This window comes from Protopterus annectens, chromosome 3.part1 (assembly GCF_019279795.1).
Source record: "Protopterus annectens isolate FY-2018-M chromosome 3.part1, PAN1.0, whole genome shotgun sequence".
Lineage (NCBI taxonomy): Eukaryota > Metazoa > Chordata > Ceratodontiformes > Protopteridae > Protopterus > Protopterus annectens.
Genome location: NC_056732.1, coordinates 1,102,311,127 through 1,102,330,058, shown reverse-complemented (window position 1 = coordinate 1,102,330,058; position 18,932 = coordinate 1,102,311,127). Strand labels below are relative to the sequence as shown.

Here is an 18,932-nt window from a genome sequence, read left to right as displayed (position 1 = left end):
CTCTTTTAGTTTCTTCTGCTTACTTGTGTTACATTACACTGCACATAATAAAGTAATACATTCTCATACCCAGCTGCACCCTTTTCCTTTCATCATCTATTCACTATCACTGTTGTAAATATATCTAACTTCCCCTCTCTTGTATTAACTGTAGTAAGAAGTAAGAGAACACAATGTCATAGCATTAACAGACATTGTTAACCTTGAAATAACTACGTGTATGTTATGTAACGAGACATTATAAATATTGAAATGGCTACATATGGGTTAACCTTTTTTTTATTCTAATGAATAGTATATAATCTGTAAAAATACATCTTTGTATCCAACTTTTTTTTTCTCTGTATTTCTGGATGACCGTGAAAAAAAAAAAGAAGGTGCACTGCATTAGTGTTCTACTTTGATTTACAAATTAAAATTATTACGTTGTACAAAGACTGATGTGAACTGCGAGTGGCAACTTCAAATTATTCACAGCTTTAGAACTTTTTGTCTTTTATTCTTAAATGTAGTGCCACAGTTCACTCCAAATATCAGAAGACGACAGGAGGATTACGACTGTGTCTCAGATCATAGCTTGCTTATTATGTGCTTGAGACATGGATGCCAAGAAATTCATTCTCTAGGTCAATTTCCTGGATCCATGTCTCGAACATGTAATATTAAGTTAGGATGGAGATCCCATTGTTTGTAGTAAGACATTTGATAATTCTTTGTAGTGGTGGTGATTTGTCTGTTCCATGTACTACTAGCTACTGAAAAATAAACTTTAAGTGCTGTGCTTTGGAAGCTGATAATGTGGTTGGGAATCACTTTACTTGTTCCCTGTGTAAGGGATGCGGCTGTTTTCCAAATACTATTTAGTGAATGTAATATTGTAGACTGTAGACAGGAATAGAGTTGAAAGAAAACCATTTTATCTTCTGCTGCTATATACGGGCCAGCACTGTGAGCTCTTAGTGACTAGCGCCAGATGCAATCTTAATGTATATGGAGTACTTAATTGTTAAGCACCCTTATAAGCATTGTTAAGATCAGATCTTGCTCATTAGTAGCACTGAACCAGGATGTCATTTGAGTGCAGTAACAGCAATCCATGTACTACACACGTGTTAAGCACCTTTCAGCGTCATTACTGAAACTATCAACAAAACCCCACCCAAAGCACTCTTATAGCTTTAAAAGTTGTTTTATATTTCTTTGTCACACAACAGTGGCAGAGTCAAATATCTATCATTTTTTTAAAGCTATGAACCCAGAGAAAAGTACGACTGGAGGGAGTTTTACTTTTTCAAATTACAAAGATGGCAAGGAGATCATTTAATGAGTCAGCTAGAATCCTGACCACCATCACATTAGACAGATAAGATGCTAGACCCATTCCAGGCTTTCCATAAACCCTAGCTGAAAGGAAGGCCAGCTGGGTTAGTCCATAGAGTTGGCACTGGAGAATTGTCAGGAAGGGACCAATTAAGGCTGATGTATCTGAATAGAGTACTTTGATGTTAACATTTTCTAACATCTAGGTAAGAGCATCTTTCAGTACATTATGTAGTTTGTTAGGAATGTACACTTCTACAGTTTGCAGATTTTAATGTTTGCTTAGTGATCTATCTACCAATGAAAAATGGATCTGTCTTAAGGAGGTGGACACTACTTCGCAAGAAGAGTACTTTTGAAGTTTTCTTTGGATAAGATGGCTACATCACATGCGTGTGTATGCATTTCTATCCTAGTAGAATAAGTTAGAACCTGATGTACTTATTTCCATTATTTTGATATCAAGTTTCAGCTATGCAATGGAAGGACCTGCTACTTTCAGACTGCATAGGCCTGGAAATGCTTGCAACTGCTTAGGTCTTGCAGTCCGTCTAAGTGCATTTAGATATTTTAGATCCTACGCATTTATCCAGGAGGATTCATTAGGACAGCAGAATATAATGAGGACATTAGAATATGCAGAAATGACAGCTCTTGGCATACCACGAAACAGCAACTGATGAGGACTTACGTTAGGGCCAAGACATTTGCAGTCTTGCAGATGTCATCTGCTAGGTTTAATAAATAGCAGATCCATAACATGTGATGTACCCAATTCACACAATTATAACCTACTATACTGTGCTGTGATTGAACATACAAGCAGGCTGCCCATTCTCTTTAGGTGCACACCAAGTGAATGTGGCGCTTTATTCAAAAGCAGCACTCATGCACAAGACATTTCAAATTGCAGCCTTGCTCTTTCAGAGAAATTCAGTGGCACCAACATTCACAGCAGCCTCATTATTAGAAATTATAGCCTTTTCTATTTTAAATATACAAGTGCCCTTTTCTATTTAAAATATACAAATACATTTTATCAGGGTAAAACGGCATTTTTGAGTCCCCTGAATTGAACCAATAAGATGAAAGCTTTGTTTCAAAAAGTTAAGTACCGAGGTAACTTTTGAGCCTTGTACAAAATGTCTTAACTTTGACATTGACTTGAGCAACTAGAACTTCAGATTCAAAACTTGGCATTATGCAGTTAACTGAAGTTCACTTATATTAATCTGTGGAGGTTCAAAATCAGTCTATCGTTTCTGTACTTGGACCCCCTTCCTCGGGATGGTGAGTGTTAACATTCACTTTGGTTTCTGGAATGGCCGCTCCTAAGCATAATTATCATTCTAAAATTCCTGTAGTTGTTTGTCTCACAATAGCACCTAGACTTAGATTTATCGGGTCAAGCCTTATTCTGACATCTCTGCTCAGAAATAAATCTACTGACATTTGACCTGTCATACAAATAGGTGTGGTCTTGCACGACAACAGGAATACTAAAACTTTATCTTCCTCATCTAGCACTATATATGACATTATCTTCAAGCCTGATTTAAAGGTCTTAACATACATTTCTGCTAACTAATTTGGTGCAGGATACTCTCATGTACTAATGGGGAAATGGTTAATTCAGCTTAAACAAAAACAATTAACGTCTTCTAATGTGAATTAAATGCATTTATTTGTAACTACATGTTCTGGTAACCCATAAGCAGCAAATAACAGTGGTCTGTGATGTAACCTTATTTACATCTCATTAAAATCTTAATAACTCAGCACTTGCTCCTAAAGCATTTTTATATAGGTAAAGTACTTGTATACTAAACAAAGTACTACATTAGCCTAGAATCCCCTTGAGTACCCATTTCCCTATAGGTCCCTTCTGACTCAGTTACACAGCAAACTTTTTCACTTTTTCTAGCATGTCGAAGGGTCAGCTGCTAGCGTCCTCTCCTGTTCAGCTGGTGAATCTGGGCATCTTGAGGCAATGTTACAATTGCCTCATGTACACAGACAACCCACTCCTTCTCCCACAAAACACAAACACATGTGAGAGATGCAACTATATAGCCAAACTGGAGGCTGAGCTCTCTCAACTCAGGACTGGCAAGACCAGACAGGAGGAGAAGGAAACCACGCACACCACAAACCCAGTTTCACATAGAACTATCACAACTGCAAAACAAACACATAAACACACAAAGACATACTGGGAGGCACTGATCAAAAATCTACCAAAACTACAGAGGCCTCCAAAGCAGACACCTAAGCAACTGCCACCTCAAGACATAAGACATGCAACACATAGTTCTCAAAGTCAGTGTGCTAAACAGTCACAGCCCTTAAGGCCAAACACAATGCCAGACACACTTGTTATAGGTGACTCCATAGTCAGACACACTGACGTCCCACTCACCAGACTGAACAAGGAAAAGATCACAGTAAGCTGCCTGTCAGGCACTAGAATCCACCACATAACACAAGCACTCAGGTCACTCCACAGCAAGTACAAGTATGACTCAGTCATTGTCCATGCCGGTGTGAACGACCGAGACGCACCTCCTGGACTACATGAAAAGAGACATAGAGGAGCTCTCAGATTATGTAGCCCAGGCCGGTATGACCCTGACCCTGAGCAGTATCCTACCCTCACCAAGAATGATGCCACAATACAGAGACAAAATGATCAGCTTTAATAATTGGCTTAATTACTGGTGTCATTCTAAGGGGATCCAATGTCTGTCTGCCTGGGATGACATGCTTGACAAGCCACGCTGCTTCGCAAGGGACGGCTTGCACCTGTCACCCTGGGCTTCGGATATTGGCAAAGGCTCTTGCCACCCCCATAGTGCCTTTTTAGGCAAGGCTCAAATGATAAACCTACCGCCCTAGAAAACGAAAATGGAGAAAAACTAAGGGTAATACTGCTCAATGCCGGAAGTCTAAACCTCAAGATGCACGCCCTCGAAGCCCTCCTCAGTATGGAGAACATTGATGTCTGTGCTGTGACTGAAACCTGGTTCAAGGCTCCTGAGAGCACCCCAGCACTATCAGGTTATACCTCATATCATGCCCGCCCCAAAATCCTGACCGAACCACAAAAGGAGGGGGAGTATCCATATTCATAAAGGATACCCACACCTCCAGGTTAGTGGCAACGCACGAAGCATCGGAGACCATCCAGGTGCAATTAACCATAGGTAAAACTGCCCTACAGTTTGTAACATGCTACAGACCACCTTCTCAAACTCAGGAAACCCACACAGCCTTCCTGAAGACACTGGAGAGTATGAATGTCTCTCCAAACACCATCATATTGGGTGACTTCAACTACCCAAACATAGACTGGGAACATTACTCAAGCCCCAACACCCTAGCCCAAAGGTTCCTTGAGTTCATAAACTCAAATGCTATGGAACAACTAGTCACCATTCCCACAAGAGGAGAAAATATACTAGACCTGATCATCACAAACATGGGGACAAAATGCTCCACACCGGAAGTATATCCCTCATTGGTGAGATCAGACCATAAATTAATCTCACTGGAGATCCACATCCCGCCCCACCCCAGCAAAAAGACCACAGTGAAGAACTTCTCAAAAGCAAACTTCACACTTCTTAAGACTGGAGTGGTATCCTTCAAGGCCCCCGAGCCAGTGGAAACCACAACCCACGCTGCTGAAACCCTTACAAATGCCTTCTACGAGCACCTCCAGGAATGTATGGATCAAGCAATCCCTAATAAAATCAAGACCCTTTCGACCAAAGGCAGGCGCCCAGTCTGGTGGACCCCAGCCATAAACAAACTCTACAACAAGAGGAGAAAGCTACTACATGACAGAGCAAAATCCCTAAAAGGGAAGGCATCTCTGATCAATACTAGCAAAAAACTACGATCACTCATAAAATCATCCAAAGTCAACTTTGAGAGAAAAATCGCTAATGACACAAAAGACAATCATAAGGCCTTCTTTAGCTATGTTAGAAACCTGGGTGGAAACTCCCAGATATACTCAGAATTAGTCCAAAATGATAAAAAAAATCACTGAACCCACAGACATTGCCAACATACTGGCAGACAGGTTCAGTGCAAATTTCTCCCCTCCCTCCCCCCCCAAAAGGAAAAATATCTATCCCACCAGAGTCTAGCCTCCCAAACATCTCAGATGCCCAGGTGAGAGCTGCTCTCTCTAAAGCAAAAAACACAGCATCAATGGGACCGGACGGTGTCCCCGGCTGTGTGCTACGAACTCAATGAGGAACTAAACCCACACATAAGGCTGCTGTTTAATCTTAGCCTTACTACAGGATACGTACCCAAATAATGGCGTACGGCAACTGTGGTCCCACTCCACAAAGGCGGTGCTTCTACGGACCCTGGAAATTACCGCCCCATAAGCTTGACTAGCCTTGTCTGCAAAGCTATGGAGAGGATCATAATGGAACTCATAAATAAAGACATTGGGGACCTACAGACACTGGATCCTACCCAATTTGGCTTTGTCAAGGGCAGATCCTGCCTCTTGAACTTGGTCGACTTTTCTAAACAGTCACTAAGGCCATTGATGAGGGTAAGGCAGTTCACACAGCCTACCTTGACCTAGCAAAAGCGTTCGACACAATACCCCACTCAGGCATCATAGAAAAGCTCACCAGCTTAGATGTAAACCCATATGTCACAAGATGGGTTGCAAACTGGCTCAAGGACAGAACACACAGGGTTAGAGTTGCTGGTGCCATGTCAGACTCTAAGCCGGTCACGAGCGGTGTCCCACAGGGCTCAGTCCTGGGCCCCCTCTTGTTCGGCATTTATTTTTCTGATGTGCAGGCAGACATAGGGGGATTGTGGCTGACAAAATTTGCAGATGACTGCAAACTGGGCACCATAATTGACACTCCATCAGACACAGACATCCTCCAGAGAGGTCTCATAGAAATGGATAACTGGTGCCAGAGCCATGGCCTTAAGCTAAATGCCAAAAATGTATAGTCATACCCTTTGGGAAAAACAAGGTAACCCCTAATTACCACATAGGTGGTAATCCATTAAACACGGAAGAAGTTATCAGGGACCTGGGGACCCAAGTTGACAGTAACCTCTCTTTGACACTCACATTGCCAAAGTGGTTAGGAAGACCTTCTACATTGCCCACCTGATCATGAAGGGATTCACATCCAGATCAGGAGAGGTCATTGTACCCCTGTACTCTTCACTTATCAGACCAATGATTGAGTACAACGCCCCATTGAATGTACCTTACCCGACACCTGCAGCAGTTGGAAAGACCCCAAAAGTTCCTCACCAAAAGGATAAAGGGGCTCAAACATATGTCATCGATGCCCAACTGAAGAAACTCCAGCTCTATTCAGTCGCATACCGTCTGCTCAGAGGTGATCTGTGCCTGACATACAAGGCCATGTCCAACCCGGAATTAATGGACATTCTCCACCTCAAAAAATCCAAATCCACCAGAGCCACGAGAGCAAGAGACTTAAACCTCAACACGGATATAAATAGGACGTGCTGGAGGGACAGATTCATCACCCAGAGACTCCCTACACTATGGAACAGAATCCCAGTCCATGTGAGGCAGAGCCCCTCACTGACTCTGTTCAAGAGAAATCTTGACGAATGGATGGGAGATCGTAGGTTTACCCCGGGAATCATCTCTGTATCACTGCTGGACAGAGGCACAGCAAACTAATGGGTATAGTATTCTCATCCTAAGGGGTGGTGAAAGCCACACACACTCTGGCTAGGCTTATAAATGCCCTAGGGCAGATAGCCTAGTATGAACCTATGAACCTACATAATATAATATCACACTTCTAGCAGCTTACACACATCCTTGCATTCCAAAGAATTTTCAGAAAAGTCAATTTAAAAAGTATAAGACAAATGAAATGTGAATATTTTTGTGAACAATAAATCCTATTAAAACTTACAAATAGCAATGTTATCTGCTAGTTTTCTTTAGTGGAAAAAGTGCATTCACAGTCTTTCCATAAATAACATAATTCACACAAATCCAACTAGAATTATATTTTTCGTTAAACTTTCACAAACAAATCGTCATTATCTTGGAAACTGTACAACCTAGACATATTTTGATAGAATACTTGTTAACCAGACATATTTTCAAATAAAAACAATAAATTCCTCTCAGCGTACGTTTACTGAATTATTTACAAAAATATGAAAACATATGCTTAATGTTATAACTAGCAATACAAATAATGCTTAACATCTGTCAAAAAGGCAATATAGGTATAGAGATATAAAACATTTTGATCATTTAAAATATATATACACACACAACACGCACACATATATATATATATATATATATATATATATATATATATATATGTACGTATATGTGTGTGTGCATTATATACATCCATTACAGTTATGAATGAACTTATAAAATCAACATGCAGTCTTTTCTAGTTCTCCTGAAAATTCCTTGGGATACACTGGTACTTGTATAATCATCTTTTATTTCATCAGATATAGCAAATAATGTCATCATTTAGGGTTTGTCATCATATTAATTTTTATGACAGGGTGCCTGGCTCTACACTGCATAAGTCTAAAACCTTGGTTAGGACCCAAACAAATTCCAAGTTTGAGTAGTGGCCGAGACACTGTACCAGCCAAGTAGGGAAAGACAAGACTGAGTGGCCAATAATGCCTTATCCATCCTGCAATGAAGGGGATTGTCCCAATCCACCATTCCCCCCTCCAAGGAGGCAGTGGACAATTAAAAGGCACAAGAGCCCACAAATCTCACAGAATGCACCGTCTCTCATAGGTTCATAAGTTTATACTAGGCTATCTGCCCTAAGGCATTTATAAGCCTAGCCCAGAGTTTTTGTGGCTTACGCCACCCCTTATGTTAAAAAATACTGTGCCCATTAGTTTGTTGTGCCTCTGTCCAGCAGTGACACAGAGATGATTCCCGGGGTAAACCTACGATCTCCCATCCACCGGTCAAGATTTCTCTTGAACAGAGCCAGCGAGGCGCTCTGCCTCACATGGACCGGGATTTTATTCCACAACATAGGGAGTCTCTGGGTGACAAATCTATCCCTCCAGCATGTCCTATTCATATCCGTGCTAAGGTTTAAGTCGCTTGCTCTAGTGGATCTGGTAGATTTGGATTTTTTGAGGTGGAGCATGTCCATTAATTCCGGGTTGGACATGGCCTTGTATGTCAGGCACAGGTCACCTCTGAGCAGACGGTATGCGACTGAATAGAGCTGGAGTTTCTTCAGTCTGGCAGCATATGACAGATTTTGGAGTCCCTTTGTCACAGTGATGACATTCCCCATGTCAGCCACCCACCAGGGATGGGGTCTGGGCCATCAGAAATGCCTTCATAGCCTTTATCAATAACCATGGACAAGGGTGTGATAACCACCCATATGGCAGCCCCTCCAGCCCAGCTAGCAATCATCCTTATGCTGGCGACTCAAAAGGTGAAGGGGAATGAATGGGTTGAAAACGGATTGGAGTGGTGTGACGGTCAGCAAGTATGGTGTGGAAAAATGCCGTGGTCTCAGTTTTCAAAATACCAGTCTGTCTTCTATATCTGCCTTTCTCATTTCCCACTGAATTACAACTGTTGCTCCCCATATGGCACAACCATTACCCGATAATTACTCGTATCTTCTCTTAAAACATAAATAAACTGCAGAACTGCTGGCAAAAAAAAACAAGTAAACCAGAAGCCAAAAATTTAGTACTTTCATCCACTGTTTAATACGTGAACTTCCTCAGAAATATTTTCAAGTAATTTCCAGTTCCTTAAATAACTTACTAAATAGGAAATGTCATCATGACCATCAAACTGAAAAAATAACAAATGTGATTTTCTACAAAAATGAAGTATTGTCATAATGATAAATAAAAAAAAAAAAATATATATATATATATATATATATATATATATATATATATATATATATATACACACACACACACACACACATATACACATGTATAAATGCAAAAATACAGTCATAAAAATACAATGTAAATTCATGCTGTGTGAATAGCATAATAATCAACTTGAACATATGTAATGCATATCCAAAGACCTCTCCCACGTAGACACTACAATCACATGCAAGCACACACCCGCACACACACACAGACATATAGACATGTACCCCTCCCCACACACACACACACACACACACACACACATAGAACTAAACAGTCACTATGAAAATATAAATGTAAAAAAATATATGTATATGTAAATATCATAAATAATATATGACAATATAAAAATAATGATGATATATACACACAAGTACACACACCGAAATGTGTATAATATAATATATGTGCACACACACATGTTCATATCACTCTGATTCCCTTCAGAGACATGATATGATTTACATTATTCATATATATACATTTTTTTTGTTTTATACATAAATTGCATTTTATATATATATATATATATATATATATATATATATATACACATATATATATATATATATATATATATATATATATATATACATATAATCAGAGATTTTCAAGTTTGTATTCTGAATAAATATTTCCTTCTACGGAGCTGCTGGTTTATCGTGTGTGGTACTTCAAGTTTTCCTTGGCTGCTGTGGTTTTCTAAATTCTGACTAACATAGCTTATATGCATGCCATGAATGCAGTCTACAGATGCACTGCTGCTCAGCCATCTTTCTGTCATTTACCTGCATATTTCAATAGTTTAAAATGTTAGGAAAAGCCTGTATAAATTACTGTGAATTAAATCATATGCATAATATGTGCCCTACTTATGGGAGATATATTGGCCACCTTAAAGTGTTCAATGGTGTCATCAATAACAAGGCAGACATCAAAGCAGGATTATCTCACCAACTCTCCAAAGAGCAAATACAAAAAGAGGGATCTCTTTACAGCGAGCCTAAAAAGATCGGGAAAAAAAGTCAATTTTTTGCAAGGGACAAGCCCCCTGCACCCCCACACCCCTGCTAATTATATGTACCAACTCAGATCACATAACAGTGGGGAAAGGCCAAAACCCCAGACCCTGCTGTACTGGGATTTTGCACGCAAAGCAGCAGCAGTCAGGTTGAGAAACTAAAGAATGTACATTCACTCAAGAACCCAATTGCCTGGGTGGCTACTCACACTCCCACTACCACAAATTCAGCAATGCCAGGCTATAGAAACAGTCCTTTATCACTGACATATGAACATTTGAGTTACTGCTCTATAATGTAGTGCACATTACTTATTATTGTTGTTTTCCACATTTCTTCTTATTTCCTTTTTCCCCATTTGCAGTGTTGGCAGCTCTGCAAAAGGCACACACACCTTTCATGCAGAGATGATCTGAAAGCTTTGGGTTGTGTCCCCATAGCAGCTGCTTTGATTTATGATGCAGTTCTGACATTTTACTGCAGCAAGTGGGGGGGGGGGGGGCTCAGGTGGATGTAAAAGATCCCACAGCACTTATCAAAAATATATTAATGGAATTCCTCCAAATGTCCTGGCCAGATTTCATAGGTTCACAGGCAAGTAATAGGCTAGTTGCCCTGGGCCATTTTAAGCCTAGTGAATATTTCTTTTTGCCCTCAAATTAACCTATCCATTTGGCCAGAGATTAGCCTTACCCATCCCATGTTCAATAATTATATACAATTACTAATTATGTATTACCCCTAATGAGAATAACTAGGATCATATTGCAGAAAGTTTGAGGGGACTCATGCATGGGATAAAGTGTTTAGGAGCTGCCTCTGTCCATTAGTAGTACAAGGGGCAGTCCTGTGGTAAATTTTCTGTTTCCCCATCCATTGATCCAAGTTGTTCTTGAATATGTACAAGGATTAACTTTGTACTATGTGGGTGGGAAAATCTGTTCAAGAGCAGCCGTATTCTCCGACAGATATACTTGTCCCTCGACACCATTCTGTTGATGTTGCAGAAGAGGGTTGGATCCCTAGACAGAGTATTTATAATGCCATTTGACTTGCTGATGTACAGTAAATCCTTCAATATTGTATGCATGCCAGCGTAAAACATTTAATTAGGTACATGCATGTCTGGCTAAAGAGCAAGGAACATTCTGACCTGCAAAGCAAAAAAGTAATTCTCAAAAGAAGTGTGCTTATATTTATATTGGTCTATATCTTACAAATCATGACAATGTAAAAAAAGAAAGAGTTAAAAGTAAACTCCAAAATTCTCTAAATAGAATCTGTAGGTTCATCATGAATTTACCTTAAAGGAAACACCACTGCCTGACTCTTGCAAAGGTAGACTGCTATCCCTTCAGCTTTACAGCTATTCTTCATATTTTTTACCTTAGACTATAAAATCTTGGACCGTGTGCCGTCCACCTTTAGTCAGATCCCTAGAGCTGAAACTTGTAACTAGCCTGCTGTGTTCCATTCAATCTCCCAGCAATCACTACTCCTGTGTATTCAGTAAACTGATCAGCCTGCCCGTGTGCCAAGAGTATGGAATTCGATAAGTAACAGAACAAAGGCCATCACTTGCATGTTTTCCTACCAACATAAGGAATACACTCTTAATAAGGCAAAATGGAATTGCTTCTCCAGTGAAAAATAACCCGACATACATCTGAATGCCACATAAATTTCATACAGTAGAGTTAATTTTTCCTCAGATTTTTAATCTCAGTTCAATATACTGACCTTCAGCAGAAAAGTGTTGGTCTTTTGGTTCATATTTCCAGATACCTTACTTCTGGAAATAATTAAATATTTACGTATGCTTACAACTGATTTCTACTTATAATAGGAGGTATGGATATTAAGCTGTGCTTGAGTAGTATACGGCAGTACATGTAATATAATGCCGGAGTGTAAAGTTTTTATTTATATTCTTTATAGATTTGTATGTACTTACTAGGCTATTTATTTGCGAGGATCTTAAGAAGCTTAGTCTTACATTCTCATGGTAATTTTAGTCCTCATACTTTACATTTGTATCACAGAAGGTTAAGATCATAGGAGGTTACTAGGCTAACCTGAGGAAAACATATCTGAAGTCTGTTTGCGGTATAAAGTACCTATGCATACACTTCCAAGCAAAAGCCCTAAACCTGAACTTTGTTGCATATTTTGGAGCCACAGATACGTCCTCCCAATGTTTCCTTGTAAATTGCTTTTCCAGTGTAACCAAAGATTGGCTAAACAAGGAAATGCTTTGACTTTTACATGCTTCCCCTCATCCATGACAGACACTGATGCTAAACTGGGGGTGGATTTACAATTCCCCATCCATCTGTCCAAATTCCATTTGAACAGATTAAGAAAAGTACTTTGCTTTATGGACAGTAGAAGAAGACTGCAAAGGAGATAGAGATCCCTTGAACAGGAGTTTATGATACTACTGGACTTGCAAACATTTAGGGTCTGTTGAAGTTCTATACATGAGGCAGAGTTTCCCCTCATTAGTCTGCAATACAGTGAGATATGGGACAAAAGTTTGAGATGGTCTGCATAGTTTTTACTATTTAGGACCTTGATTTTTTTAGGAAGAAAGTGTTGTGGTCACTCCAGTTGTGGCAAGTGTTAGGACAGGTACATACAAAAGGGCATTATACTCAATGATCAGTCTAATAAGTGCAGAGTACAGTGGAACTGTTATTCCTGGATCTAAAAGCAACACCTTTGGATATAAGCTGTCAATGTTTAAGGTCTTCCTTACAAAACAGTGGATAGGTAGCGAATGAAGGACAGTTCATTGTCTACATAGATTCTGAGATCCTCAGCCAAGTGATAAATTTTCAGTAATTAACTTGTAAAATATGAGTAAGTAGGCTAAAAAGGCCGTGTAGTCCAGGCAGCTAAACTGCTCAAATAAATACAAATATTGTGTCAGTCATTCGACCAGCTTGCCATGTCTCAGCGTTGGTAGACAGCAAACGGAGGCTGTTTCGTGTCAAAACTGAAGTGTTTTCTAGCACTGACTGGTCTACTCTTGGGCTAGGATTCAGTCAGGTTTGTTTTGCATCACTCATGCCTGACTATATTTGGCTATTGTGAAGTCTTGCCAGTCCATGCCCCTTTTCACAACAGTCTAGCTAGTAAAAGAAAAAAAAAAGATGACTACATAATTTTCATGCTGCAAAGATTACCACAATGCCATTCAGTTGTAGGCATTCCAGCTTATGTACGTCTCCAACTACAACAAACTTGTGTGTTCAAGACATGATGTCTAATTCACCAAGAGCAAACCACAACACACCACTAACCATTTATCCGCAGCATCAAATGGTGGTCCTAAACAGCTAGCACTCCTTAGATGAAGTACTAAATAGTTTCAAAAATAAAAGCAGTTTTGATGGCATAACTCTGAGTAAAATGTGTTTGATCAACAGAAACGAAGATAAAATTGTATAAAGCATTGATAAGTCGTCATTTGGAAAGACTCAGTTCTCACAATGCTTGTACAAACATCTCAGAAATGTCTGTAAGAAAGCAGTAAATGGATACAAAAAGATTTTCTCTGAGCAGGAGAAACAGTCTGCTAAATATCCTAAAGAATTGTGAAACACAGTAACCAAACTAGTACATCCAGGCAGCATTGTCCATGCCTTCTCCTAATGACAATGGCAAAGGTGCAGTACACTTGTTTTTATTATAAGACAGCTGTCTCAAAATTTTAATTCACATACCACTCATAAATCTGTTGGAATCACAGAAATGTCGAGAAACTTCATAAGAAAATAAGTTTCCTCACAGTTAAGAAAAAATATTAGCTAAAATGAAGGGTTAAGGCACTTTTAGCTTCCCAGCAAAATTCATAAAACTGCATTATTATGTCCAATATATGGAAAGCTTTACTGCATAAAGGGCACATCCACTGAGTTAAACATCTTTAGACCAATCACCATGTTGAATTCCAAGGCTACAATTATGGAATGCATTGTCCACCACTAAATGAATGACCATATAATTCAAAACATTATTAGCTATGCACAACATGGCTTCAGAAAGGGCTATGCAATAACTACTGCTCAACTACCCAAGGCTAAATATGTAAGAAAAGTTCTTAATGGGGGCTAGCCATATCTCAGAGAAGTTCTTAATGGGAGCTAGTAGTATCCAACCTACTCCCAGAACTTCCAAATGCTTTTCATACTATTAGTCATTCATAACGTATCCATAGGTTGTCATCCTTAAAGATGGCAGAAGTTATTGAATACAACATTCATGATCATATTGGGTCTGAAACTCTCAACCAAATGTTCAGGTGATATAGAAGTCACTTAAGGAACTATCTTAGGACAGCTTCTACAACTGAATATATATGTTAACATACTTAATTATGACAACAATCATTCAATATTTGAATAATATGGCTTTATTATATGTTAATAAAGAGTAATTACTTCAGTTAAGCTCACTAAAGGCAGGTTGCTGCATTCCAATTTGAAAATCAGCCAAGATCAGCCAAAACACATCAAGTTTCACAATAAGCACGACAGTTAACTTACTAACTAAAAAAATAGCTCTAGACAGGTGTCTCTATACTTGGAAAATTTATATCTACTTAAAAAGTAATTACACTTTATTTTGGAACACCTATTACATACAAAGCTATGTCAAACCCACAGCTGTTGGACACGCTCCACTTAAAGAAATCCCAATCCCTCTGAGCTACACGCTCTAGGGACCTAAACCTTGTCACCACAATAAACAGAACATGCTGGAGGGATAGATTCCTGTCCCAGAAACTACCCATACTCTGGAACAGACTACCTATCTTTGTCAAACAGAGCTCCTCATTAGAAAATCTTGATGATTGGATGGGAAATAGGAAATTCACCCCAGGGATCACTTCTGTGGCTCTGCTTGACAGGGGCACAGGAAAATAATTTTCTTGGGTGGTGAAAGTCAGGGTACATTTTTGGCTAGGCTTATATAGGACCTAGGGCCAATAGCCTAGTACCTACCTATGAACCTATAAATAACCACAAAACCCCTCTTTAGCCACCAAGACATAGTGGCAAAATACTTCCTCACCCTCAAAAATATGACCAAGTCTATTCACCAAAATTCCCAAGAAGAGTGACATTATTAATTCCGTCCATTTTTAAAACTACTATTGGTCAGCATGCTTTCTTCAGATTACCCTGCACTCTGGAGAAAGCTCCCTTCTGAAAAAAGGTCTTAACAATTACTGGCCAAGTTTAAAGAAAGTTCTCTCTGAACACCCCCACAGAGAAAGTGTGTAAGTGCTTTAAAGACAACAGGAAAGATGAAATCTTCCATAGATTCAATGCAGTTATAGCCCTGGGCTTACTTAACCTCTTAAAAGTAAAAATAATGTTAGACTGTGATCCTACTGTACAGAGAGAGAGAAAATTAATTGCTTAGCATGTCCCTCACCTCTGGGACACAGTCCCCTTGCAGATAAAGCAGTGTGATACAATTAGATTTTTCACTACTTGTCTCTATACAACACTTGAGATTAACTGAATAATTTGTATTAATTAGGATGCATTTCAGATGATGGCTTAACTCCCTAACTGTGGACTGCTTGATAAGTGTTGTTTGGCTTACTTTAAACCTCGTTTTTGCCTTTGTGCTCAGGCCACTGTTGGAAAGGGTCTTTGGACCAGCTCACCTAACCATTTAAAAAAAGTAAATAAATAAATAAACCTAGGTGGAACCATTTGGTAGACTATTTAACCCACACTTGGCTACAGGCTCAGTCATGGAAGCATGGTGTAGAGCACTGCTAATGCCACTCAATAAAGGTGGTCCTACCAATCCCGGAAACTATAGGCCCATCAACCTGACAAGTCTTATTTGTACGGCCATGGAACACATTACAACACACCTGATTAACACAAACATAAAAATGTCATCAGGCTAAATCAGCAGCAATTTGATTTTGTAAAAGATGTATCCTAACGAACCTAGTAAACTTTTTTCTTTGAAAAGCTAACACGAGCTGTTGACAGCAATCACACTGTATGCACAACCTACCTTGATTTGTCCATGGCATGTGACACTATCAACCATGCTAGCATAATTAATTTAATAAACTAAAAAAACGTTACAAATAGACACCTATGGATAGTAAACTGGCTAAAAGACAGAAGCCGTGTGGGTGGCAAGCACACAACGGTGGCCAATGGTGTCCTGCAGGCCTCAGTGCTGAGATAGCTTATCAGTATTTACTTCTCTGACATTCAGTCTAAAAATCAACACCTGCGGCTAACCAAGTCTGCAGGGGACTACAAACTGGGAGTCACTGTCAAAACCACCTGTGGCACAGAAGCAGGAACAAACTTATAAATACCTGGTGTACTGAAAACTGGCTTAAATATTAAAAAATGCAACATTTTTGCATTTGGTGGTCAACCCCCACCTCCCTGTAGCTCACAGCATTGCCAATACACCAGTTCAAAATGAAAATGTAGTTACAGACTTGAGAATCTGGGTTGAATTTCCTTTGCTATGTTTAGGATAAAGCAATGGCTGTCAGTAAATTCTTCTTCTGGACACAGTTGACAGCAAAGTGCACATCATCCAAATCTAAAGATATTATTGTCCCTTTGTATTCAGCACTGATCAAACCAGTTATAGAAAACAACACCCCCTTTGGGATATACCACACCAAACAGCTGGAAAGACCCTAGAGGCTTCTAATAAAGGAGATCAAATGCTTAAAATACCCAAGCTACTAGAAAACAACAATAAGCTCTATGATTTTTGTGTGAATCACAGGTCCCACAGAGGAGAACTATGACTTGCCTTCTGAGCAATTAGGGACTCAGCAGTACAGCATCCTTTCTACCTTCACAAATCAATCACACACATACCAGATCAAGTGATCTAAACCTGCTTCAGCAAATCGAGAGAGCAGTGTGATATACTAACTTCCTTCAAACGGGACCTGGAAAACTGGTTGGTGTTTAGGGAAAAAGTCTGAAGACACTATTAACAAGCTGGTCATATTAGAAAAAAGTATTCACATAGAAACATCAGCAAAGGATGGGAATACAACCTAAAGAGAAATTACTTAAGTGAAGACGAACACAAAGTTTATGCCATACGTCAATCACAGATGTTTTTCTCTCCAAAACGTTTAACATCTGTAGCATACTGTCATCCATGTTTTTTTACATCTTTCCAGAATATTGGATACCTTCAGAGAGTGCTATAATCTACTAAAAATCAGCCCCCAAAGAAAATAACCTATTAAACTCAACCAATCCCGAACCCTACCCAAAGTACACATTTTCATGGTCTCAAACTTTACAACCAAACATTGTCTTAACTTATTATTTACAGCGTATATACAAATAAAGGTAAGCACTCCCTCACTGTTGCTTTGGCCGTTAGGAATAGCGCATCTTGATTTATGTTTGACACATCAGATGAACTCTTCATGATCAATTTCACTCGGGACAGAGGCAACAAAACCGAACGATGCTCCAGAGGTTTGTCATACCTCTTAAAACTCGAATAATCCGCCATTTTGACTGTCACTATTTTTCTCTTCCAGGTCAAGTGTGTGTTTGTAAGGGGTTGGGATTTAGACCTTCAGAAAAGCTGTATTTGGGTAATGTAGTTTTTACAAGCCACGGCGCATGGGCTAATTTTTCAGTCTCTCGAACGCTTTGTACACGCTCGTTAGTTAGTGTATTACAGTCGTTCTGGATGAGTGTGGTTGTCATGGGAAACCGCAGACGGCTTTAAGTCTACATTTACGCCAGAAAAAAAAATATGGTACCTGTGTATATAATTGGGTACCTAGTGAAAAACCTGAAGCATTAAAAAAATATGTTGAAAGAGAAGCAAAAATACCCCTCAGATGTCCAGTTTTTGGCTCATATTTTTGGTCTGTCCCTCATAAAAGTTGTGGTTTTCTGGGAAATCATTGAGGGCTGAAACCACTAAATGCTAGACATTTGAATTTCAGACTTCATACCCTTCATAAAATGCATGATAATACACACCCTATTATTCTATCAACTAAGTAAGAGCAACATTTAAAAAATGTCCCTATTTTTGGGGTATTGTTCCCCATTATTGTTGGCTTTGTCCAGATTTCTTGCAATGAAAAGTCGAGAATTATGGTTACCCCATATTCTTTTTGAGGAAGGCAGCACAGAAAAGTATATACCAGACAGTTAACCAATTTCTGGTGGAAATGAAGTTTGATGGGAAACCTCAGCACTTCTGGGTTGGTTGGTACACTTCCAGTCTAAGCATCACACTGTCATTACCACTTTTCTTAAGTGACATTTTAGTTTATGCTGCACATTTTTAGGAGTAGTACACACATACAGACCTGTAGCTGCAATGCTCTTACATTACAACAGGCCTATGTACCTATGTAGGCCTGTCTCACAAAGGGCCACCTACAGCTACTGACATTTAGTTGCAACAATGATACATGGCAATTGGCAACAACTCTTTGTACAGATGTGGATTTAGATGAAATGGCTTCCTAGGCCTACTGTTTTAACCCCCCACACACACACACACACACACACACACTCCATTCCTCCCCTCTGAATCCTCCCTTCTTGGGCTCCCCATACCATGCACATTACTTTTTTCTTC

The 18,932-nt window shown here is 39.4% G+C and overlaps 1 protein-coding gene across 2 annotated transcripts in view; it reads right to left on the bottom strand.

The window, feature by feature from the left end:
• Positions 1-17,877, bottom strand: part of CHRAC1 (chromatin accessibility complex subunit 1) — a 288,282-nt gene extending 270,405 nt beyond the window's left edge. For both annotated transcript variants that reach the window (XM_044067243.1, XR_006364253.1), the window contains exon 1: positions 17,688-17,877. In XM_044067243.1, coding sequence (XP_043923178.1) covers positions 17,688-17,840 — 153 coding nt within the window. In that variant the 5' untranslated portion in view covers positions 17,841-17,877. The remainder of the gene's footprint in view (positions 1-17,687) is intronic.
• Between the last annotated feature and the right edge of the window lie 1,055 nt (positions 17,878-18,932).